The sequence below is a fragment of the Eschrichtius robustus genome, chromosome 2, assembly GCF_028021215.1.
Source record: "Eschrichtius robustus isolate mEscRob2 chromosome 2, mEscRob2.pri, whole genome shotgun sequence".
In the NCBI taxonomy this organism is placed as follows: Eukaryota; Metazoa; Chordata; class Mammalia; order Artiodactyla; family Eschrichtiidae; genus Eschrichtius; species Eschrichtius robustus.
The window spans coordinates 159,997,541-160,021,286 of record NC_090825.1 but is presented as its reverse complement, the minus strand read 5'-3'; the positions used below and the strand labels follow the sequence as shown (position 1 = coordinate 160,021,286).

The 23,746-nt window shown below is 57.8% G+C and overlaps 1 protein-coding gene across 1 annotated transcript in view; it reads right to left on the bottom strand.

The window, feature by feature from the left end:
- Nucleotides 1–23,746, bottom strand: part of FLT4 (fms related receptor tyrosine kinase 4) — a 38,928-nt gene that overhangs the window by 14,059 nt on the left and 1,123 nt on the right. Inside the window, exons 2-13 of the mRNA XM_068534667.1 lie at nt 10,136–10,232; nt 9,195–9,439; nt 8,887–8,999; nt 8,600–8,762; nt 8,254–8,393; nt 7,790–7,958; nt 7,384–7,501; nt 4,476–4,630; nt 4,224–4,386; nt 2,618–2,744; nt 1,404–1,512; nt 25–387 (exon numbers count right to left, since the gene is read on the bottom strand). Of these exons, the coding sequence (XP_068390768.1) occupies nt 25–387; nt 1,404–1,512; nt 2,618–2,744; nt 4,224–4,386; nt 4,476–4,630; nt 7,384–7,501; nt 7,790–7,958; nt 8,254–8,393; nt 8,600–8,762; nt 8,887–8,999; nt 9,195–9,439; nt 10,136–10,232 (1,962 nt within the window). The remainder of the gene's footprint in view (nt 1–24; nt 388–1,403; nt 1,513–2,617; nt 2,745–4,223; nt 4,387–4,475; nt 4,631–7,383; nt 7,502–7,789; nt 7,959–8,253; nt 8,394–8,599; nt 8,763–8,886; nt 9,000–9,194; nt 9,440–10,135; nt 10,233–23,746) is intronic.

Below are 23,746 nucleotides of genomic sequence, written 5' to 3'. Positions count from 1 at the left end.
GCCCTCAGGCCCTGCCTGCCTCACCCTGCACTGACAGGTACTTCTTGTGGCAGTGCTTGTCGTGGCTGCGCCGGTCCTGCACCTCGCACACGTAGTCGCCTTCGTGTTCCGGTGCCACGCTGGGGATGGTCAGGCTGAGCGTGGCGTGGCGCACCCCGGGCGCTGCCTCCTCCAGGCTGGCGGCCAGCGGCGTGGCGAAAAGGTGCACGTTCTTGCAGTCGAGCAGCAGTGGGTTCCCGTGAGCGTCATGCAACGTGGACAGGTTGAGGCGGTACCAGCGCAAATGCTGATAAGTGTAGTTGTCGGCCCGGCAGCTCAGGTGCACGGCCTGTCCCTCTAGAGGATCTTCTGATGGCTCCGATTCTATGCTGAAGCCATCGGGGATGGCTGGGGAGGGAGGAGGAACCACTATGAAGCTGTGTCACAGTGTTGGCTCACTTACCCCCCTGCCCAGGGCCTCTCTCTCCCTTTCTCATTGGCCTTTGGACTCATTCAGCTCTCAACTAAGGGTGTACATCACACGTATCTGGGGCAGGGACACCACTCTGGAGCCCTCTTCTCCCTCTCACTTACAAGAGACCAGCTCTCTGAAGTCATTTCCACCAGGCTCTCCTCCGGCCTTGCATGCCTCTAGCTTTTTCCTAGACAAGCCCCAACTGGCTGCTGCCCCTACCTCTCCCAGGATCCCAGATCATCACTGAGTTCCTTGCTACCAGCCTCAGCAGGGGCCTGAGTCCCCATTCTCCCTCACTGCTGACCACACTCCCCACCACTGTCCCCTCCTTGAAACAATCTGGTTTCATTAGCTTTTGGCAATGCCTCCCAATTTCCTTTTGTCCCTCTGGCCGTTCATTGTCAAGCTCCTATGGGCTCCTCTCCCCTCCAAAGTGTTCTCTTTGGCTCCATCTTTCTTCCACGTGCCCTTGTCTACACCTCTGGGCCCAGTGACTGTCCTTCCATGATCTTCTTAGCTTTTCTGAGGTCACTAACAAGTTTGAAAATCTGAGGAAACTATGGACCTTCTCCCCAGGGCAAAACGCACATAGGAACCAGCTGCTGTGCAGGATCCAGGGCTTAGGAAGGGGGTGGGAGGGAAGTAGAGTTAGGCGGAGCTGTGGGGAACAAGAGGGCACCCATAGGGGAGGCACTCCAGGTCTGGGGGCAGATGGTGCCAATCCATCCCAGTGGATTACCACCCCAGTCCATATGCCTATGACCTCCAAATCTATCCCTCCTGCCCAGACCCAGGGGCCCAGCGGACCCTGGATATCTCTCCTGGGTGTCTCAAGGTCACCAGAAACTCCATGGGCCCCAATCTAGGCATATCATCTTCTCCCAGGCCTGCTCTCCTCCTGTGCCCACCTGGTTCCTGACCTCCATCCAGGCCTGCCCAAGTCACTCACTGGTCACATAGAAGTAGATGAGCCGCTCATCCTGGCCCACTTTGTTGAAGACCACGCACTTGTACATGGCAGACACATTGGCGTCCTGGATCACCAGCTTGCTCACCGTCTGGACAGGACATGGGTCAGGCATAAGGGTCCATTTCCTGCATGAGTTCCCCTACCCCAACCTCCTTTTCTGCATGGAGGTTGCTGTGCCCACCAGAGTAATGAGGGAAACTGAGGCTCTGAGCTGGAGATGACCAAAGCTCAGAGACAGTACCAGGAATGGTGAGGCAGGGAGAAGGTGGTGAGGCCCTCGGGCAGCAGCAAGAGGTGGCTCCCCAGAAAACCCAAGGGACAGCACTATGGACAGTTGGCTTCAACTGTGGCTGAGGTCAGAGGGCAGCATTAGGCAGGACCAGAGAGACCTCTGGCTGTGGATGGGCTCAGGCTGTGGCCATGTCGAGGAGGGGACAGGGGCCTGGTAGCACTGGGATGGTCCAAGCCAGAGCTAGGACTCATGCTCTGGTCACATCAAGGGTCAGCCTGTGGTCCAAGGGGAGCAGCTGGTCACTGTGTGAGATCCTTGTGATGTGCCCATAAATGCCCCAGGGCTTTTGTGATGTGCCCACGAGTGCCCTGGGTCGTGGCAAGGGGAGGGGCTGGGTTCCAGGGCTCCGGAAGGACTCTGGCCTGGGGGAGTAGGAAGCTTGGAAGCAGAGGAGGAGAGAGGGCCATAGGCCCTGCCTACCATCCAAAGACCCCACCCCCCAACCCCAAGCCGGGCACTTCCTGGCCAGCCTGGAACAGGAAGAGGCTCTGGAGGTGTGTAGGAAAACAGGAAGTGACTGTAGGAAGTGGGTGCCTTTGTTCAGTCCTTCCCCTGCCTGGCCTCTTCTAGGCATTGCCCCCAGCCTGAGCCAGCAGCTCAGCAGCCTTTGGTAAGGATGGAGCCGGCCCCCAGCCCCAACCCTCCCAGCCCTGGGTGGCTTGCGCCCATGGCCTTGAATCTCAGCTTCCCTGTCTGGGAAGCAGTTGGAGGTTTGGCCCCCACAGTCTACATGCAGGCAGGGAAACTGATGCCCAGAGACACTGCAGAAAGGTTACTGACGCTCAGCTGCTATCACAAGAGCTCTGCAAGCCCAGTGGAAACCTAGAAGGCCAGGAGAGGGCCCCACCCTGCCTCCTTTCTTCTTCTCCCCCAGCCACTCAGTGGCCTGGTTGGCCCATACCTTATTTTTGCCCTCCACAGACTCAGTCCAGGTGTCCAGGCTCTCAATGGGGTTCACAGCGTCCTGCATGGTCACCTCCCTCCAGTCCTGGCACTGTGGCATTTGGTCTCGCTGCTGCCGCCGCTGGCTGCTGAAGACAAGGAGGGGCAAGGGCAGGTCAGGGATACAGGCAGAGAGGGCCCACACTGGGGGTAGGGTCAAGCTTTTCTCCTACTCAGATTCATCTCACATCATGGTGGGTAAGGCTGGCCCTTGGGCTGAAGTGAGAGAGGGGGGCGGGGGCTTTGTTTCTGGAACACTGTTCAGGGCCTGGCGACCCATATGGCACGAGCTGCCAGACACAGCCTTGCCCAGTAAGCCAGGACCTGCGCCTGCAGAACACCACAAGCCTGTGGCTCTGCGGTCATCCTCTAGTCTGTTGTGCCTCCTGCTCCTACCTGCATGTGTCCCTTCCTGCAAAGTCCACCCAGATCTCCTAGGGCAGCGAAGTCACCACTCCTGTTACAGGAAGCCCTCTCCCTCCCTACCCCTTCTAGAGCTGCAGCCCCTCCCTGGGCTGGCTGTGCATCCCAGCACCCTTGGTCTCCTGCTGGGATGGGGGTCTGTGGGGAAGGGGTGGCCCAAGGGAGGCTCTTGTCTGCCGCTAATGGAGCAGAGCTGGCCCCAGGGTTCTGTAATCATGCAGAGCATAACGGTAGAGCGTAAGAGGGAAGCACATTTGGAGGTGCCAGTGACCTGCAGCCTTGTGGTCTAGAAGAATCTCTTATAAGCCTTGAATGTTGTGGGCTGGCCACCCTGACTGAACCTTCCTAACTGACCATGCCAGGGCCACAGCCCCTTTGCCGGTATAGCCACCCTGTCTCCCTTGGATTCCCAGCTCCTGTCTCTCCCCAGCCTGTGATCCTGCACCCTGCCCATTAGGATCTCTTGCTAAAAGGCAAATGTGACTAGTTACTCCCCTGCTCAGCACCATTCACTGGTTCTCTAGTGCCTTCCAGACCACTGGCCACCTTGGCCCCTCCATTCCGGGCCCTTGTTTGTCCAAGTTTTCTCTGTTCTCCCAGACTGTCTGTCCTGTTGGCGACCAGTCAGGTAGGGCAGTGTGGCCCAGCAGTTGGGCAAGATCTGCTGCTTATTGCCGTGACCTTAGGAAAGTCACATCCCTTCTCTGACCTCACTTTTCTCCTCTCTAAGGGGTCATGGTGAGCGCTGCACAGATGAGCTGATGAGCATTGGACATGCTTAGTGTGCCTTGGGGCTTGGTACAAGTCTCACAAAACTGGCCTAGGTCTGCCTGTTTGGTGAGAGGTGTCCTCCCTGGTGCCCAGAGGTCCTCTCCAGATATGCAGTTGTGTGTCTGGGGGGCTTTGCTTTCAAGGGAGGTGGGTGGGCTGGACCATCCCCAGTGTCCAGCCCGGCCTGATTGATATAAGCGAGCCTTGCTCAGGCGAGGTGAGGTCAGGGATTGGCTACAATCCCTGAATCGCGATAGGGTTTGGGTTTAGAGCAGGGGTCTGGGGAGGGCTGTGGACAGTAAGTGGGGGTTATGACTGAGGTTGGAGATTGGGCTGGGAAGCAAGGGGAGACAGGGTGGAGCCACACTTACAGGCTACGCTGGGTGAAGGTCTTGCAGGGGGTCCACGGCCGCCAGTGCCACTGGATGCTGAGAGGAGGGGGCACCCCATAGGCAGTACAGGTGAGGGCCTGGCGACTATGGCGGGAGTAGATGCTGGGGGAGGAGGCCTCCTTCTCGTGGATGTGGGGAGGCACTGGGGACACAGGCAGACAGCCAGTCAGTCAGCCTCCCCCACCACACCCGCCTGTCCACCATCTCCTCTCCTGTCCTGCCCACACATACCATTTACCACCAGCTCCAGGCTGATGTTGCGCCTCAGGCCGGCCGCGGAGTTCCACAGGGCGAGGGTGTAGATGCCCGCACTGGCTTCCGTCACCTCCTTGAGCACCAGAACGTGTGGACTATGGCGCCCTGACACTGCCTTTCTGTCCTTGTACCTGGCCCAGGAGGGGAGTTCAGGGGGCTGTGCGGACCCCACCCCGGCCCTGTCCTGGCACTCCTTCCATGAAGCACGCCAGCCCCTACAACTGGGATATACTGTCAGGAGGCAGGAGAGGCCAGGAGCAAGAGGCCCCTCCTGCACCAGACCAGGCTGCTGGGAAGAGGAGTAGGGGTGTGGGCTGTAGCAGCTGACTCTGGACTGGGGAACAGATGGCCTAAAGGCTATGGGGATGGTCTCCGGGCTCAAGCCTACCGGGTCTCACAACACCTATAGGCTCAGGACCAACTGCAGTCCCCAGGGGGCTTTGTCTGTCTCTCATAGGCTTCGCCGGTGTGTGTTGTGAAGGGGTGGAGGTGCAGTCCCCGAGGGGCACAGCTCCTTACCACATGGGGGTCCAGGAGCCCTGACCCTGGCTCTGCCCTTTCTGGATCTCTCCAGATATGGGGCCTTCTTGTTGCCCTGCCCCCTCCCCAGGGCTATGCAACTCACTGTCCTGCCTTGCTTGGATGCTAGACACCTGCAAGTCTCCCTCTCTCCTATATTCATATCACCCGCTCGTCAGAGAAGCTGTGTGAACCGGGAGCCGGCCCTCGGGCCTGTGCCTGCTCATCTGAACACTAGTGTTCACACGTATGTCTGTTGACTGTCCGTCTCCCCTACTGAGCTGTACAGGGACTGTCCCCTCACTGCCATATCCCCTACACGTAGAGCAGCACCCAGCACACGTAGGTGCTCGATGCACACGTGAATGAATAAATAAACTCACACCCCAAAGGGGACTCCTCCCCAGTACTGAGCTGGGAGTGCTGCAGGCAGTGCTCCTGCAACCCAAGCTCTGGACTCTGCCTGGAAGCTGCCCTCCCTTAGGCAGGTGCCTTACCCTGGTTTACTAAGCCAGAGAGACACTAGGAGAAGCACAGCCCTCGGGGCAGAGAGTAACAGTGAGGGGGATGCAGGGGTCTGGCCCTCAGCTGCAACACCACAGCCCAGTCAGAAGAGACGTGACTTGACAGGAGTCACACAGCAGGGCAGAGCAGGACCCAGGCTGTGAGGCCTGCTGGGCTCTGGTGCAGAATCCTGGTTGCCACCTGCCGCATTTGTGATCCTAGGTGAACTGCTTCACTGCCCCAAGCCCCTGTGTCCTCATCTGAAAACCAGGGAAACCAAATGAACCTTCTTGCAGGTGTCGTCAGGCCTACCCAAGATATGGCCTTTAGGGTCAGCATGATGCCGGACACACAGAGGCTGCTTTGGGAACCAGGACCAGCCTGTCTGTCTGTCCACTAGATCTCCAATCATCACACGATTACCTGGAAGAATTGGCCCCTGTGGAGCTATGGTCACCATTAGTGCCCTGGGGCAGGTGTCTCAGTGAACAGTGGGCCCAGCTGAGCACTTCTTGGAGGCAGGTATTGGCCAAGTGAGAAAAGAAAGGCCAGATGTGGTGGGAATGGTGAGAGGCAGTCAGCTGCCTGAGGATCAGGCCTGGGCCAGATCTCTGACGCAACAGAGCTGGCCACCCTCCTGGACGGGGTCAGTACTACTGGTCTTGGAGGGCAGGGTACTGGGCCCTAGGCGTCTCCAGGAGACCGCACCTGTGAGGGAGGCTCCAGACTGCATCAGCGCCCTTCCGGACCCTGTCTCAAGGGTCCTGATCCTGCACCAGATGCCCCTGATGGACCCCAAAGCCTGTGGCCTCAGAGGTAGGGTCACAGAAGGCGCAGGCCCAGGACATCCAGGGGCTCTCCCAGGAGAAGCCTGCTTCCAGCCTATGGCCAATGAAGTGGGATGCTGGCTGAGAATGTCTGGGCTTCTGCTTGCCCAGCTCCAGGCTTTCAGCAAAGGTCATCCTGCCTGGTGGGAGGTGCTCCAGGCTGGGAAGGCAAGGCTCCTCTGGCCAACTGTGAAAGAATGGAGCAGACCCCTCCCAGGAGGCTCAGGGCTTGGGCGGGAGTGCCCTTCCCCTTTCCTGGCCTGTTTGCCTCATGTGTACGATAAGGGTCAGGCTAGAGTGTGACCTCCCAGGGTCAGGCCAAGTGGACTGCTCAGATGGCCAAAGGGTGCGTGGTGGGGTGCTGTGCCTTCCTGAGCTCTCTGGGAGCTCTCAGGGAGCGCCCGGTGAGGGTGAAACCACCAGTGAGGGACCCCTCACTGACCCTTGGCATACCCTGCAAGGGAGACCATACTCTCAGGTCACACACCAGAACTGGGGATCTGGAGCCTGAAGGCCTTCCGGAAGTTCTAGCTCACTGCCACACAGATCAGGCCCAGCCCAGGGCCCAGCACCATAATAATTTGTGAAGCCCCTTTGACATCTCTAAAATTCTGGTTAGAAGGATCCTGGGGGTGGCAACCTATTTGGATAGGGGCCTAGAAAACCTGAAGTCATCCCTCTATGACACCCTCCAGCGGGGGCCCTCAGAGAGGCTGAGTGGGTGCAGGAAACAGTTAGATTATGCTGTGCCCACCACACCCACACATAACAGGAGACTGGTATTTACACTTTTTCACAGTTTAGCAGCAATTCAGGCCAACCTTTCCTCTAGCCAAAATATCTCATTATGTGCATATTCCTTAGAATCTTCATAGGGGTTCCCTGCCCAGGGTGCAGGCCCTGATAGTGGGGACAGCTCCCCATCCAGGTCTCAAGGAGTAGGCCGTGATGGGGAGAACGCTGCCTTTCCCTCCCTGTGGTTCTTTCCTGCATTGGACCTGGTGGGTAGTGAGGGGCAGGAGCGAGGGAGGTACCATTGGAACTCCGGTGGCGGGTATGCTGCCAGCTTCACGGGCAGTTTCACCAGCTCGTCTCCTGCCGTGGCCTCCAGGACGGGACCCTTGAGCCACTCGACGCTGATGAAGGGCTTTTCTGCCAGACGGGAGGCATCAGGGTAAAGCTGGGGCCAGCATCGCTGACCCACCACCACCCAGGGATTCACAGCCACCCCCAGTGGCCAGATGCTCTGCTTTCTGGGGTGTGGGAACCGGGCAGTCCGTCCACTCACGGCCCTCCCTTCCCTCTGGCTGGACTCCACACTGCTCAGGTGCACCATGACCTATGACCCTCGGCCCACACTGCACAAGAACCCTTGTTCCCCAGGCTTGACAACTGACCTAGCCCAGGCCGTGCTGGGCACAATGACCTGACAGGCCGTACCATGCACAATGACCTCAGTGCTCTCCTGGAATTGCTGGATGCCATTGTTGGCCAGGCACACATATGGGCCCAAGTCGTGCTGGCTGACGTTGTGGATGGTGAGGATGCTGGAGAGCTCTGTGTGAGTCTGCTGGGAGCGCCGCTCTGGCACCCACTTACCCCGCTCTGCCTGCCCAGGACCAGGGGAAGCATAGGGTCAGAGCAGGCTGACTCTGACAGAACTAACCCCCATAGGCACACACCCCAGCCCAGCCAGCAATAGCTCCAGAAGCCTTGGACCCAGACCCAGAGTTTTCCTCGGGATAGGAAAACTTCTGTATCAGACAGGGGCTCCTGGGGCAGGACTGAGTCTGCACCTCTTCTACACAGAGGTAAGTGTGTGCCTGACCAGGGTGAGTGTGGGTAGTGATGGAGATTCCTGGGGATGATTCAGGCACAGCCCCTGGCAGGGCTGCTGACCTCACCTGCTTTCCTGGATAGTCCCAGTCGAAGGTGACACCCGAGTTGAACTCGGCCCACACAGTGCAGTTCAGGACCAGCTTTTCCCCAACCAGCAGCTCCAGTGATTTCTTGGGGAACAGCTGGATGTCATAGAGCTCATTTCCTGGTGACACACACACAGTGACCCCCATGCCCCTCATAGGACAACGTGCACAGAGTACAGGGCACCCACTGAGACCAGCCAAACCATGGCACCTACAGCCTCATTACTGTGAACTGGGGGGTCCCTGTCCTCTTCCTGCAGTTCTCCTCCCAGGACATGGGGAGTGGTTGCTGGGGGAGGGCCCTATAGCCCTAGGCAGCCCCTACCTGTGATATGCACGAGGAAGGGGTTGGATAGGAAGGCCTGGCCGCCCCAAGTGGTCTCACACTGCAGGTACAGGGCATCACGCAGCAGGGGAGTGGGCACACGCATGCCCCGGCGGTCGTCCCACACTACCTCCTGCCCATCAGGCCACAGTGCTGAGCTTTGCTGTAGAGACATGGCGGCTGTCAGCACCCAGCTGCCCCCTTCCTCTTGGCCAGAGAAACAGCAGTTTTCCCAGGGACAGGACTGGAGGGCCAGATCCAGGGTGGGTGTTGGCATGGGGTTGTACCGAGCGCAGCGTGACGTTGAGGCCGGGGATGGACACCAGGCAGGGCACCCACATGGAGTCCTTCCTGTTGACCAGGAGTGTGTCCGGCTTGTTGATGAATGGCTGCTCCAAGTCTGAGGAGAGGGGGCATGTTGTGGGAGGGGAAGGCGGGGCTCAGGGGGTCTCTGCCCAGGTCTGGGGCCGCAGGGAAGCCCCGTGGGGTTCAAAGGCTGGGGGAGGGGGTGCAGGTGCCAGCCACCCCTCCAGGACCCAGGACCCTGCCTGTGGCTCCTGAGTGGCCACAGGGGTGAGTGCTGGACCCCTCTCACCTCTCACAAATACGTAGGTGCTGGCTGCAGTGGTGCCCTCAATGCGAGCCTTGATATACTTGTAGTAGCAGCGGTAGCTGCCCGTGTCATTGGCGTGGGCCTCCTGCAGCAGCAGAACCTTGCAGTAGGGCCGGGCATCTGTGCCCTCACAGTCTCGCACGATCCCCATGTCCTCGCCGTCCTTCTCCCCTGTGACTGGTGCATCCTGAGCCCCTGGCCAGGCCCACTCCAGGGGGTGCTGCCCCCTGGCAGAGGATGCAGGACATCAAGAGGGGCCCAGGCTGCAGCCCTGGGGGACAGTCCCTGTGGAACCTCCTCAGGAGCCAAGCCTGGCCCATAGCTTATCTCACCCAGAGGTCAGGGCAGACCAGCGTTTGGGCACATACCATGACCTGGGGCAGGGTGCTCCCTGAGCCCCTTGGGGCCTCTGCCTGGCTCCTGGGCCTGCATGTGGCAGGCTGTCCTGCAGAGAAGCCTGAGCCTCAGATTATAGCTGGGGCTGCAGGGAAGATAACAGGTCTGGGGTCTGTGTGGGTGGGCCTGGGGCCAGTGAAGCGTGGCTGAGGGTGGGTGCAGGCAACCTGGGGTCCATGCAGGATGACCTGGGCATGGGCATGGGGTGGCCTGGGGTCAGTGTGGGGTGACCCAAGGGTGGATGCAGGGTGACTGATCTGTGGTCCATATGAAATTATGAGGGGTGGGTATGGGTGAAATGGGGGTGGGTGCAGGGTGCCTGTGTCTGCAGAGCAGGGGATGGTCTATGCCTCCAGGCACCTACAACTCAAGCCACTTGGAAGCAACCCTAAGCCTCGAGGCCTCTGCCCTGGGGAGAGGCTGCCTTCTGGGTGCTCCGCCACCATCTGCTCGGCCTTCTGTAGTCTCCTTGGCCTGCCAGGTAGGAGGGACCCAGTCCCCTGCCCTCCTGGCTGAGGGCTGAATACCTGCAGGAGATGGACAGGCTGTCACTGGAGTCGATGACGTGTGTCTCCTCCGTGATGTTCAGGGTTGGGGGGGTCATGGAGTAGCCACTCGCCAGGCCTGGGGTGGGAGATAGGGTTAGCGTGGGACTGGGTCATGAGTTCACACGATGACATGCATCCGGTGCTGATGGGCCCCTCCCCGGGCAGGGGCTGCCTAGGCTCTCAGCCCTGAGCAGTACCTATAAGGCCCCAAGACAACTGGTAACCTCCACCTCAGGTTGCCCCCTGGCCGCAGACTGGGCCCAGCCCCAAGTGAGCCCTGATTGAGGCCTGGACTGAACCTCTAGCCCCGCATGAGCAGAGCTGCCAACATGAAGTCAATAGGGGAGACCACAGGCCTCATCCTACATTGGGCGAGGCCTGGAGCACATCTCCTCGGCGTTGCGACCCCCACATTTCTGCCTGAAGGCTCCTCCCCCCAGATGCACAGCTACTGCTTGTGAGGGAGACCTGCACAGTGCAGACCGCCAAACATGCCCAGAACTCAGGCCTCGGTTTCTCCCTGGAATTCTGCCTATGACCTCGCCCTCTCCCATGTCCCATGGAGTCCAGCTCACATGTCCTTGGTTCCATCAGTTTCTCTTCACCCCCAAGGCGCTCTCTGGCTGCCCCAGCTCTCCTCTCCCTGCTCCCCCTGCCTCAACCCCCCATTCCTCCAAAAGGGCTAATCCCCAAACAGATAACTGCCTCGCCTGGTTAAACACCCTCCTGTGGCCCTCCAGGACCTTGGCCCTGCTGCCCACGCAGCTCCTTACCCCGCATCCTCCTCCCAGCAGGATAGTGTGTGTAGTGTGTGCATGTGTGTGTGCACGTGCGCGTGTGTGTGTTGTCTCTGTGTGTGCGTAGACGTGTGTTTATAGGACTGATATGTGAGTGTTGTGACTTTGTGTGTGTGTCATTGACATGTCTGCGTGTGCACGCATGTGAACTTGTGTGTGTGTGTGTGTGTGTGTGATCCTGGGGGAGGGTGGGAGCAGGCCCCAGGGGAGGTCTGGACCTGGAACTCTAGCAGATGCATCCTGCCAGGACCATCCTGAGACAACAGGAAGAGAGGACTGTGTGGCCGGAGGCCCAGGGCTGCGTCCTGTCCCTCCCCCAAGTCCCTGTCCTCCTGGGGGGCACAGCCTACTATCCTGCCCCAGCCCCCAGTCCCACAGGTTCAGCTCCTCTGCCCTTCCCAGCCCAGCTCCCTGAGGCTTGGGGTCTTGCCCTGGCAGCTAATTGTGGGAGGCAGAGGCTGGGGGAATCCCCACCATAGTTGGTTCTACACCACCCTGACCCCAAGCTGCCCTAGGAAGAGGCACCAGGACGGCACACTCTGCACCCCAAGGTCTCATTTCAGCAACACCTGGACAAGTTGGCTGCCAGGGCCTGGCTGGCCTCTCCCTTCTGTGCCTCCTGCTGGCCAAACTTTTCTAGGTACCACACCACCGTAGGTCAGAGGCAGAAGGCCCTCATCCAGCATCTAATCACACTAGTATCTGGTACAGCCAGGGAAACTGAGACCCTCCAGCTGGACTACACCACAGCCCTAAGAAGGCAGCCCTTCATCTAGCCAGCTTCTGTGAACACTGTGAAGTTTCTCCTTAACTCGAATCCAGTGCACCCACTCCTGGCACTCAGGACAGTGGCCCCACCCTGGGGCCCCGAGATGGGAAAGTAGCCCTGGGCTCTGCCACCAGGTCCACTCCTCCCCAGGGTGGTACCAGCCCCCCCAACACACCTCCCCACCATGTACCCCCAAGGCTGCTGGGGTGGAGGAGCCCCACAGTGGGGAGGCCCCCCTCTGGTGGTGAGGGGCCAGGAAGGAATCCGAGGCGGACACCACTAAGATGGGCTTCGAAAGAGAAGTAGGATTTTCCAGGCAGTGGAAAGTGAATAAAGCCATGCTAGGCAAACTGGCCTCTGAGCTACATAAGTGGGGGGAGAAGGGAATGATGGACTTGGGTTTGGACCTGTGAGGGGATGAAAGAACTGGCTGTCCCTGTGGACCAGTCAGGGGTCAGGCCTGAGGCTGGCATGTGGGCACCAGAGGAGAGGTGCAGCGGCCAGGACCCACCTGCCCTGGGTTATGTATGCCCCATGGTGAGGCCTGCAGCGTTGCCCTGGGGCCCCTGGGGAGGCCAAGCAAGGGTCCCCTTCTCTGGGGTGCTCCTCCAGGGCACACACCCGGCACCCCGGCGACAGAGCTATGGCATTTATCAGCCCAGCTTCCTTGTGCAACTCCTCTTTGCTTCCAAGATAAAGTGGGGGACCCCAGCCCTCTCCCTTCTGCCTACTCCCCTTCTCTCCAGCTTCAACTCCTGACACATCTGAGAGGAACAGACCTCTCACCATTGTCCCAAAGTGCCAGGCTTTTCATATCTTGAAGTCTCTGTCTGCTAATTTTTTTTGCCCTGGACATTTGTACTTCCTTCCCTCCTGTGGAGCTCCCTCTGTAGGGTCTAGTTCATGAGTCCCTTCTCTATGGGGCAGTCACTGTTACTCAGGCAGTGTTGGCCTCCTAGGCTCATGCTGTTAGAACACTTATTGGACTGAACTGTGGTTTTCTGGTCACATCTGAACAGAGGCTGTATTTTATTCTTCTTTCTAACCTTAGTACAAAAGAGGTGCACACCAAAGATTGAGGGGATGGATCCAAGAATGGTAGGATGGGGCTTCCCTGGTGGCGCAGTGGTTGAGAATCCGCCTGCCAACGCGGGGGACACGGGTTCGAGCCCTGGTCTGGGAAGATCCCACATGCCGCGGAGCAACTAGGCCCGTGAGCCACAATTACCGAGCCTGCGCATCTGGAGCCTGTGCTCCGCAACAAGAGAGGCCGCGATAGTGAGAGGCCCGCGCACCGCGATGAAGAGTGGCCCCTGCTTGCCGCAACTAGAGAAAGCCCTCGCACAGAAACGAAGACCCAACAAAACCATAAATAAATAAATAAATAATTAAAAATTAAAAAAAAAAAAGAATGGTAGGATGGAAGATGGATGATCAGATGAATAAATGGATGGATATGTGGGAGGGTGGGTGGGTTGAGTGGATGGATGGGGGATGGAGCCTAGGAGCTTGCTCCCTAGAGGCCACCATATCACCAAAGGAAGCATCTCCATCACTGTGCTAAACGGGAGGATCTATAGCGTTTGCCAACCCTTTCACCCATCTGAGAGAGCCTTTCCTTTGTTGCCACGTGCCCTGAATTTCCCCAGTGCTTCTCTTTCTTCAGTCACTTCCACTGGACCCTGTGTGATCAGTAGTCTTCACTGCAGACATCACTGTCCTCCTCCAACCTTCCTGCCTTAACTGAAACCTGGCTTTCTGAGGACACCACTGCCCCTGGGGTGATTATTGCTCCCATTGCACACATCGGAGAACTCCTTGCGGTCACTTCCCCTTTTCCAGCAGCACCAGCCGCTCCCCACTAAAGCTGTCATCAGCTGCTGTCCTGGTCACTTCCCCTCATTCTCTGCTCCGGGCTCTTCGGGCCCCTCCACCCCAACTCAGGCCATTCCTCATAACTTCGACATCCACACGGGTGAGTCACCAGCACCCTGGCCTTTGCAGTCCTCATCTCCATTGTCCTCCCTCCTCCCCTCAGCCCCTCACTTCCTGGGCATACCCTGGACCTGGTCCCCACCAGAAGCTGTGCCATCACTGAGTGCCTATCTTCTTGCACTTCTCTCCTTGCCTCCTCTGCCTCCTGCCAGCTGCCATTGTCTCACCACTGCTAAGTTCTTCAACCTCGTCAAAACTCTGAGGTCAAGGACCCCTCTGCATTGTTACCTCCTCCTGGCCTCACCTCTCTTTTGGCACTGCATGTCTCATGGCCCATCATTCTGAATGCTCCCTTGCCCCTGCTCTCCACCGCAACCCTGCAGCACCCATGTCCCTCAGTGGCTCGGCTTGCAGCACAAAGCCAGAGCCCCATGCTGCTGCCTCCCCTTTCTTGTCCTTTTGGCAGACCCTAAATGACCCCCGGGCTGCAGTTCAGGGTGTTCCCTCCTCTCTCACTCTCAGCACTAATGAAGTAGAGCCATCAGATGGAGACACCTCATCTTCCCACATCTAAATCCCACACCCTTGCCCTAGGCCCTGGAAACTCTCGGACATTCCTGCTACGAAGGCAAAGCCCTCCATCAAGCTAGGAATCCCAACCCCCCAGATCTGACCACTGTAGATAATTTCTTTCTTTCCTGATTACCAATTTTTCTCTACGGAATCATCTCCCGTCTTACAAACAAACAAAAACTCCTCAATTCCTTGATCCTATATTCCCTTCCTCTTTTCTGTTCCCATTCCTAGCAAAAGCTCTGCTCGCTGACTCCTTCCTCTCACATTCGCTCATCTTCCCACAGGGTGCAGCCCCCTCCCCTGCTTCACGGAGCCACTGGTGACCTCCATGCTGCTGTAGGAGGCCCTCCAGGGCAGGGGGCAGGGCTGTTCCCTCTTCTGCGAGCTTCTGTGAGCTCACTCTCCCCTCGTCTTCCGTCCCCTCTGCCCAACACCAAGTGCTGCCGCTCCTCACTTGCTCTTCTCTACCAGTCTCTCTCCTAAGCGTCCATTTACTTCCGAAATCTCTACCTCCAGCCCAGACCCCTTCTCTCAACTCCAGCCTTAAGTATCCAGCTGCCACTTCACTTGGCCACCCCACAGACACCTTGAGTTCCACATTTCTGATGCTGAACCCCAGACTCACATCCTCTCCACCCCTGCCAAAGCTATCTCCTTGATAGCTCCCATCTCCCCAAATGGGAGCTCCTGTGGATGCCCACCTCTCCCACCCCGGCCCATCCATCCACCACCAAAGCATCCCAGAGCCAGCCCCCACTCTCCTGCTGGAGCCTACCCAACTGCACTCGCCCCCAACGTGGCCCCCTGGCCCACTCTTGCCCTCCTCCAATCCTTCGCACAGTTGATAGTGATAGTTTAATAACACAAAGGGGCCAAATCATGCTCCTGCTTAAACTTCGTCAGTGACTTTCCACTACACTTTGAAGAAAGTCCAAACTTCTGACTGTGGCCTGGCCCCCGCCCCCTCTCCACACTCTCTTGGTCCACTCTCACGTCCTAGTCTTGTCCTCCAGCCACCATGGCCTCCAGGCTGTTCCATGACATGCTATGCTCCTTCCTACCCCCGGGCCTTTACACACACCTCGCCTCCTGATTTGTCTCCTCTCACATGCCTTGCACAGCTGGCTTCTTCTCGCCTTCAGGCCTCAGCCTAGACGTGACCTCCTCACCCCCTCCAAAACCTAAAAGTCCTCCTTTAAGCTCCACCTTAACCTCCTGGTTGCTTATTTCATTCTTCTTATCACAATATGTAATTTTGTTATTTACTTTTTTATTTAAGTTATGTTTTTTCATTTCCTCTACTAGACAGTAAGTTTCAATGGGGTAAGGACCCAAACAGTCCTCTTTTCTACCCCACTCCATGCCTAGCACTTCACCTGACAGAGAGTCAAGGCTCCATAGATCCTTGTTGAATGAATAAACGAATGGACAGATGGACGAATGGATGGATGGATGGATGGATGAGTGGGTGAATGGAAGGTTGAGTGGATGGATGGATGGGTGGAAAGATGGAAGGAAAGATGGCTAGCTGAATGGACAGACGGATGGATGGATGGAAGGATGGAAAGTTGGAAGAAAGAAAGAATGGCTAGATGGAAGGACAGATGGACAGATAGACGGATGGACAGACAGATGGACAGAAGGCTGGATAGATGGACGAATGGATGGATGGATGGAAGAATGGGTGGATGGATGGATGGAAGAGTACGTGGATGGAAGGAGGGATGAGTGGCTGACTGGTTGGCTAAACAAACCTCTGAGGTCTTTCTTTGGGTTGGAACTTTGTCAAACCTTGTTGTTCCTTTGGAAAAGATGTTTCTGGTTTTAAAGGCCAGGATCCTTGGTGACCATCTGTACCCCAGGCTGCTCAGCAGCTGGGGCAGATTCAGGCCTAGTTTGCCATGCCCAGAGGCTCCGTGCTGCCCAGCCCCCACCTGAAACCCCAAAGAAGGCGCATCCTTCCTGCCTGGCTGTTGTCTGTCCCCGCTGTCCTTCCCTTCCCGAAGCAGGAAGCACTGTCATCCTGACTTCTGCCGCACTCCCCCTGCCTTCCTGTTCCTGACCCAGGAACTGGCTTCTTCCTTCCCCTGGCCAGCAGCCCTGGCCCCCTAGCCTGAGCAGAGCAATCCGGGCAGGCGCCAGGCTGAGGTCAGGGAGGCCAGAGAGCATACCTCCTCTTCTCTGTGCTGTCAGCAGCCTTGGGCAGTGGGACCCTGGGGTCAACCACAGGCGCTGGCTGTGGAAGCAGCACACCAGGATCCTGGGTGAGGGGCAGGCAGGAGGGGTGGGAAGTCCTGTGGGTTAGGCACTGAACCACAGCCCAGCAGTCACTGCCTCATTTGATCCTCACATAGCCTGGGAGGGAGGGAGGGATCACGAGTCCAGTCAGCAATGAGGAAACTGAGGCTCCAGGCTCCACATTAGTGATAACCAGCAGCTGTGCAGGAGCCCACGTCTGGCCAAGTCCAGGCCCATCCCTGCCTGGGACTCAGCCGTCACATCTCTCCATCTCCTTCTCTCCCACTGCCACCCCGAGTGCCAGTCTCCCTACCTCTCTGCTCCCTAGCAGTCTCCTTCCTGGCCTCCGATTTGTCCCTCAGCCCAGCGGACACCCTCGCTGGCTCCCTGTGGCCCTCTGGAGCTGTGAATGCCCTTGGCCCGGCCTCCAGGGCGATGCCCTGCCCAACAGGCCCCCCTTCTAACCAGCTTCACCTCCCAATGCTTCTGCCACACAGTCAAGACACCAGCCACACCACCCAGTATCCACCTGCTGAGCACACCAGGCCCTCACCCACCACATGGGGAAGGTTTGTACCTTTGGGTGGCTCCTGGGGGCCAGGATGTCATTGCCCCATGGCTCTGTTCTCAGGTCCAGCACAACCAACCCAGGGATGATGTCAGGATGGTGTGCAAGCTCAGGGGTTCCCCTACATACTCTGGCAGAGTGTAGCAGTAGTGGTTTTTGCATTTGCAATTCCTTATTTCAAGGAAATGTCATGGTCACCTGGTGGGTGACAGGGGCTGTACTGCAGTCCTGCTAGTCTGGTCCACACTCCCCTTAGCAGCTGTGCCCTGGAGGACAGAGGAAGCCAGGGCCAGGCCCATGGCTGCAGACTGAAGGCAAGCTGAGGGGAAAGCATTGGGGGCAGGTGAGGCCAGGTTGGGGTCTCCATGCATCAGTCCCAGGGCTGGGCTGAGTTGGGGAGCTGGCTCTAAGGCCCTCTCCCTTCATTCTTGGGGCCAGGCTTGTGCATAGACCTTGGGAGAAGGCTCAGGGGTGTTCTGTCTTGGAGTCCCCCCACCCCCACCTGGATGGCAGCCGCTGTGCCTCCAGAGGTCAAGGGTGAGGTCAATAGTCCATCAGTCCTCCCACCTTCCACTCTGCAGGACTGAGAGGGCTGAGATGGGAGGGGCTGTTCCAAGAGAGAGTGCCCGAAGCTCCGTGAGCCCAGCTGCACGCCCTACAATGTCACTCTGACTGTATGACCTTGGGCAAGTCACTTCCCCTGCTCCAAGCTTATGAAATGAGAATTGTCCCCAAGTTTATTGGGAACCACAGACCACTGTAATACCACACTAAGAACCATTGTAAGAATAAACCGTTGCTGGCTCAGGCACACTGAGACCTTCGCTGTCACTGCCTGCCGACTCTTTTGCATGTCACAGCAGTTGCATCTCACTGTGACTCTGTGCTTTGGTCACAGTGCCAAGGTGGGGGGGTGGTCAGAGAAAGCCTTGCCAGTGGGAAGGAGTGTTCCTGTGAGTTGAAATAGGCTTTGTAGACTGAACAGGAGCTTGCTGGTCCAGGAGGAGGGCACAGAGGGCAGAGGGACATGTGCAAAGACCAGAGTGCGGGTGACCTTGGACTGTCAGGTAGGTGGAACAGATGGAGCATGGTGTGGAGGAATGAGGCTCCAGAGAAGGGCCCTGGGTCACAGGCCCAGCCTTAGGCTCTTGGTGGCTCATTTAACTGGAACTTCTCAAGGTGTGCTCTTTCCTCCTGGAGGTGGCACAGCCCCAGGGCTTCAAGCCTACCTCTGAGCCCCCCACCCTCCCTGGCAGCTCTCCTGAGCTCCAGCCCCAGGGGACTCTGCTTCCCAGATGTCTCCTGCCAGGCGCCCCCAGCCCTCATACCACACCACCCACTGAGGAGGACAACGAGCCACAGGGCACAGAAGTATCCCCAGCCCAGATGAGCAAGTGTTAAAAGTATAGAGAATTCCCAGTGTTGGCAAGGATGTGGACAAACAGGCACTCACAGTAATAAAACAAAATGCTCATCTACTCTGAGCCCCAAATTCTGCTTACCCCAATACACCCCGTTACAACAACAGACAAGAGCAAATATTTTCTGTATGCCAGCACAGCCTATGCACTTGTGCATACCACACCCCTCTATTGCCCCCCTGAGGTGGGTACTATTCTTACCATTTTGCAGATGAGAAAACTAAGGCACAGAGGTTAACTTGCTAGTCAGAGGTTATCTTTGGGGGACAGGATTATGGGAAGCTGCTATTTACTCTATACTTCCTCAGAAACAGCACCAACGGCAGGGTGGCTGGAAGCACCAGGCCTGCCCCTCTCCTCTCCCTGCCACTTGGCAAAGTGCTTTGCACTCGCAGAGCTCGGACGCTTAGCAGTAGATGCCTTCCAGCCCGAGTGCCACCCCTAGACATTCTGGGGCTGCCCTTTCCAGTCCCCTTCTTTGTCACCCCACTGCCTGGCCAGCCTCAAAATCCCTCCTCTGGCTCACCACACCAGTGTCTCCCCACTGGTCCAGGCCTTTCCCACTGGTCAGAGGAGGCTTCTAGAACACAAATCCCTCTTCTGCCTAAAACAATTTCCTGCCTCTCCGCTGCTTAGGGATGGAACCTGATCTTCTCAAGGGACTCACCAGTCACCCTCATCACTTGCCTGGTGCCTGCTCCAGCCCCAGGGTAGCAATTTTAGGTCCCCTCCTGGGGGCCTCTCTGCATGTTTCCACAGCTTCACGCAGCGCCTTGACTCACTGCACATGACAGTTCCTCAGTGCAAGGATGAGAGCCTTTTCAAGGTGGCATCCCCAGCATGGACTTGACCCTGGATTGCTCTTGACTGGCTTTGAGGATCCAGGGAACAAAGCAACAGCACACAGTGTGTGGGCAGGTGTGGAGGCAAGGGATGGAGGTGCAGATGTCCTGCCCGGAAGTAGGCACATCTGCCAGGGGTAGGCCTAGGGGAAAGCAATGTGTCTAGTGGCATGCTGCTTTTGAAAGCTGTACAGGACATCAAGGTGAAAATGTCCATGAGGTGGTCAGAAATTTAGGACCCCACATGCCCACCTCTCTAGTGCTTTCCCTGGGGAATGTGGACAACACCTGCCATGCCTGCCCCTTCTTGCCCCTCAGTCCCTATGCCATCTGGCACCAGGCACCAGACACTTGTCACTTCCCTCAAAGCTGCTCTAGCATCTAATGAACCATTTCATCCCTCTGGCCTTAATTTTCTCATCTCTAAAATGGGCACAATAGCCTACGTCACATGGTTAACATCTTCACACACCCTAGCGTGAAGAAGTTTGATTAACCATTTCAGACCGAGGTGTGGCTCACTGGTAGACACTCCAAGTGTGTGTGCGTGCCTGTGTGCACATAAGTGCTGCTTCATACAAACGGAACTCCATTTGGTAGAATTCAGGGCGGCTTTGAGGATGGTGCTTTAGGTTGGATAAGGATAAGAGCGTCCCCTGAACCTACCTGAAAGCCTAGATTCTGTGCTCCTGGGGCACACAGGGGGTGGGAAGGAAGCCCCCCCCCCGCCCTAGTAGGCCCCTCCCACTTGAAGCAGCATCACCTTCCGCCTGGAATTCTCAGCAGCCTTCTGCACGTATCTGGAGCAGGAGAAAGGTCATGGGCTGAGGCTGGGGTATGTGATGGGTGCAGGCTAGGTGGATGTAGGGCTACATACGGCTGCCCTTGGGACCCTAGCAGGAGGGCCTGTACTACCAGCCCAAGAGGGGCCGGCGGGGGCGGGTGGCCCGAGGAAGGCTCAGATCTGTGTTTTAGAGTGGTCCTGCTGAAGCAGCATAGAGGCAATTTTGGGAAGCAGGGAGTGTTGGAGAGGCTGAGTGGGACCGTGGGCTGCCTGAGTACCCCCTGGGGGTGAGATGGGGAGGAAGGGCACCCTGGTACACGTGGAGCTCCCAGTGCAGCACAGCTGTGGGTGCAGCCAACGGTGCCAGGCAGTAGCCCTGGCCTTTCTGGGATCAGGGCTCTGCTCTGTGGCAGCAGGACGGGTGGTGTTATCAGACAGCCCAGCTGGCTCAGAGGTGGCCCCCCAGCGCTGCTAAATCTGGGCCATGGGCTCCTGCTGCAGGAAGAGGGAAATGCAGGCAGGATGTCCTCTCCTGTGGCTGACAAGTCCTTTCCCATGAACCCATGCTGACCTCGCTGGCCACGTGGCGGGGCTCCCCCACTTGCCACCCTGAAACCTGTGCCTGCTCACTGGGCCACCCACACCCCAGCCAGGCCCCGGGGATGGGGGTGGCCTGGGGCACCAGAGCCAGCCAGCAGCGGCGTGCCTGCTGTCGGCCACACCCAGCCTCAGCGGCAGCCAGCGCCAAAGCCCGCATCTTCCTGCTCCCAGACTTCTCCCTTTGGCGTGACCGGAAAACCGAGATCCCAGAGGAAGCAAGTGTCTGAAAAGGATCGAAACTCAGGAATCCCTGGCTCCAGCTGGACACGTCGGCTGTGTCTTGCTCAGAGGTCGGTGCAAGGAGTGTGAGAGGCTCTCCGGACCCCTCTCCCTACCCATCCCCCCTCTCTGAGGGGTATCTCAGGGGCACAGGCTAGGCCCTAGTGGAGAGAAATCTACAATGGCGGGGCGGTGGGGGCACACCCAAGCGGCAGCGGGAGGGGTGTGAGCCAGACAGAGAGAAGAATTTCCCCTCATGGCTGAGACCCCACTTAATTTCCCTGGGTTCCCCGACCCCCCTCTGCCTCATCACACTCAAGTGCTCCCAACTTTCCTCTTCCCTGCCTTCGACTTGAGGCCCTGCCTCCCTAGTGGAGTGTCTCATCTTTCCCCACATTTCCTCCTCTTCTCAGGGTCCCCATCTGGTAAACAATTTCATGACCTGTCTGTTGTTTAAGCCAGAGACTGGCACTCGTCCCTCTCTCTCCACCATCCCCTGCTGCCTCCTTCCCTGGCGTTATCTCCTGGGTTCACCCACAGCCTCCTTGCTGTGGGCTTGCATCTGGTCTTACCCTTCTGGTGATGCCTTCAGGGGAATCTGACCAGGTGACTCCCTGCTCAGACCTCCCCTTTCCAGGTGTGCTGCTGGCTCCTGCCACCTCCACTTGCCTGTCTCCTCCATCTCATCCCTCCGCCCCTAGGAGTCTAGCCTCATCTGACCACCATCTGACTCTTCTGCCTCTGGGCCTTTGAGGGGGTCTTTGCCCTACCTGGAACCCTTTTCCCTGGAGTCTGCAGACCCCTCCAGGAAGCCCCAAGCTAGAAGCAACCCCGTGCAGCACACAGCCACCAGCTGGGCCTCACTGGGTCACTGAGCACTTTCACCCCTGGGCTACGATACCATGTTTGTGTTCCTGCTAGTCTGGCACTCAGGAAACCCCTGCAGGATGCGCTTGGTCCAAATCCTCCCGAGACTGCCCAGAGCAGACACTATACCTTTCAACTTGCACAGAACTGCAGTCCCCTTCCCTGGGTTGGGGTGCCACTGCCTGGGGGTCAGGGTGGGGATGGCACAGCAAGGAACTGGCCAGACAGTCCCCTTGTTATACCTCATGCCCAGTCTGGTGCCTGGCCATGTGGGCACTGGGCTCTGGGGAGGCAGAGAGCCTTCAGCTACACTGACCCGGTGCCTCCGGCATGCTGGGGATGTGAGCAGCACCTACACTTGAGTCCCCAGAGCACTGAGTCACTGATCCACAGGCACCAAGTAAGATGGGCCCAGCCCCCACATTCTGCCTGCACTGACTTGCATCCCCACCACCCCCCCACACCTCTGTCCACACCTGGGTCTGGCTCAGGGCTGAGGAGCAGGGACAGCGAAGAGCTGGGATGGTCACGTGTGCCTCAGCCCATGGCAGGAGCCAGCATCCTCAGGCTGGGCCAACCAAGCTTCACAGCAGTTGCCTCCTTCCCCGACATGTCCCTGAGCTGACTGCCCACTGTTCAGAGGCAGAAACAGCCTCTCTCTAGACTAAGCTCCAAGAGACAAAGTCTGTTGGAGGTGACCTCTGCCACCTACCTTCTCTACAGGGACACTACTGGGGCAAAAAGCCCAACCCCAAGCACAGCCCCTCAGTGCTTGCCAGCTTGTTGCACTCCTATGCATGGGATAACTGAGGCGCAAGGAAAGGAAGAGAGGGGCCCAGGTAATATAGCAAGGAATTTAGGGGTAGAGCTAGGACAAGAGTCTCGTTCTGGGACCAACATCACACCTTTGAGGGTCAGCTTCACGGCCAGGCTGCTCACCTGCCAGCACTTGGCCTCCTACTCTGGCTGCACTGACACTTGGCTGCACTGGAGTGTTTATGCTTCTGCTCCAGTATCCCCCATCTAGCTGGCAGCTCCTCGGGTCCTCCTCAGCCCAGAAGTGGGTGGTGCAAATGCAAGGCTCAGGGACAGCGGCAATGGTCTGTTCTCCATGGGACATCTCCCCGCGAGCCATGCCCTGGTCCAGCCTGGGCCACCCCGCTTCCATGGGCCCCTTAGCTTCATTCTCTCTCTTCTCCTTCATTGCCCAACTTTGGTAAGAATCACCTGCACTCACTGAAAGACTTACCTCATCCCCCCTCCCTCCTCCGCCTCCCACTCTGCTCCACTCAGGAGCACCAGGACACAAGCCTCTCCTGGTTTTCCGCAAACCCTGCATGCAGAATGTTTCCCGTCTCCCTGGAAGCCTCTCCCTCTCTGGTCCCCTCCTTGGGGGAGAGGGTCCCATCCTAGACCCTTTGCTCTGCTTCCTCTCCAGCTCTCCAGCCCAGCCTCTCTCCTGAGCCTTGGACACTACACCCAGTGCTTGCTGGATGTCACCGCAAGGTGGGATCTCCCACTCCTCTGCCCCGAAGCCCAGCCATGGCGCCATTCAATTCTTTCCCCACACTCATTCAGTCACTTAACACATGCTGAGCACCTGTGAGAGCCTGGTCCTGGGCAGGGTGCAGGGGAGCGAGGAAGGGCCAAGTGGCAGCCCCTCTGCTCAGACCTGCCCTGACTTGGAGGCCAGACAGATGTCTTCCTCCCTCCTCCCCCCGCTAGGTTCACACACGCCTTCCTCACCTCCACTATCCCCAGCTCTTCAGCCCATATAGGCACAGAGAACAGAGCTCTGTTATTCCAAAGACCTGGGTTGACCATTTCCCTTACTACTGGCTTCCCGGGGACTTTGGGGGAAGTTATAAGTGTCCATGCTCTAATTGTTCCCATCTGTAAATTGGGTCTAACACTCCCTTGTGAGGATTAAAAGAAATGAAGCATGTAAAGCCACTATTCAATGCCCATGGTGTT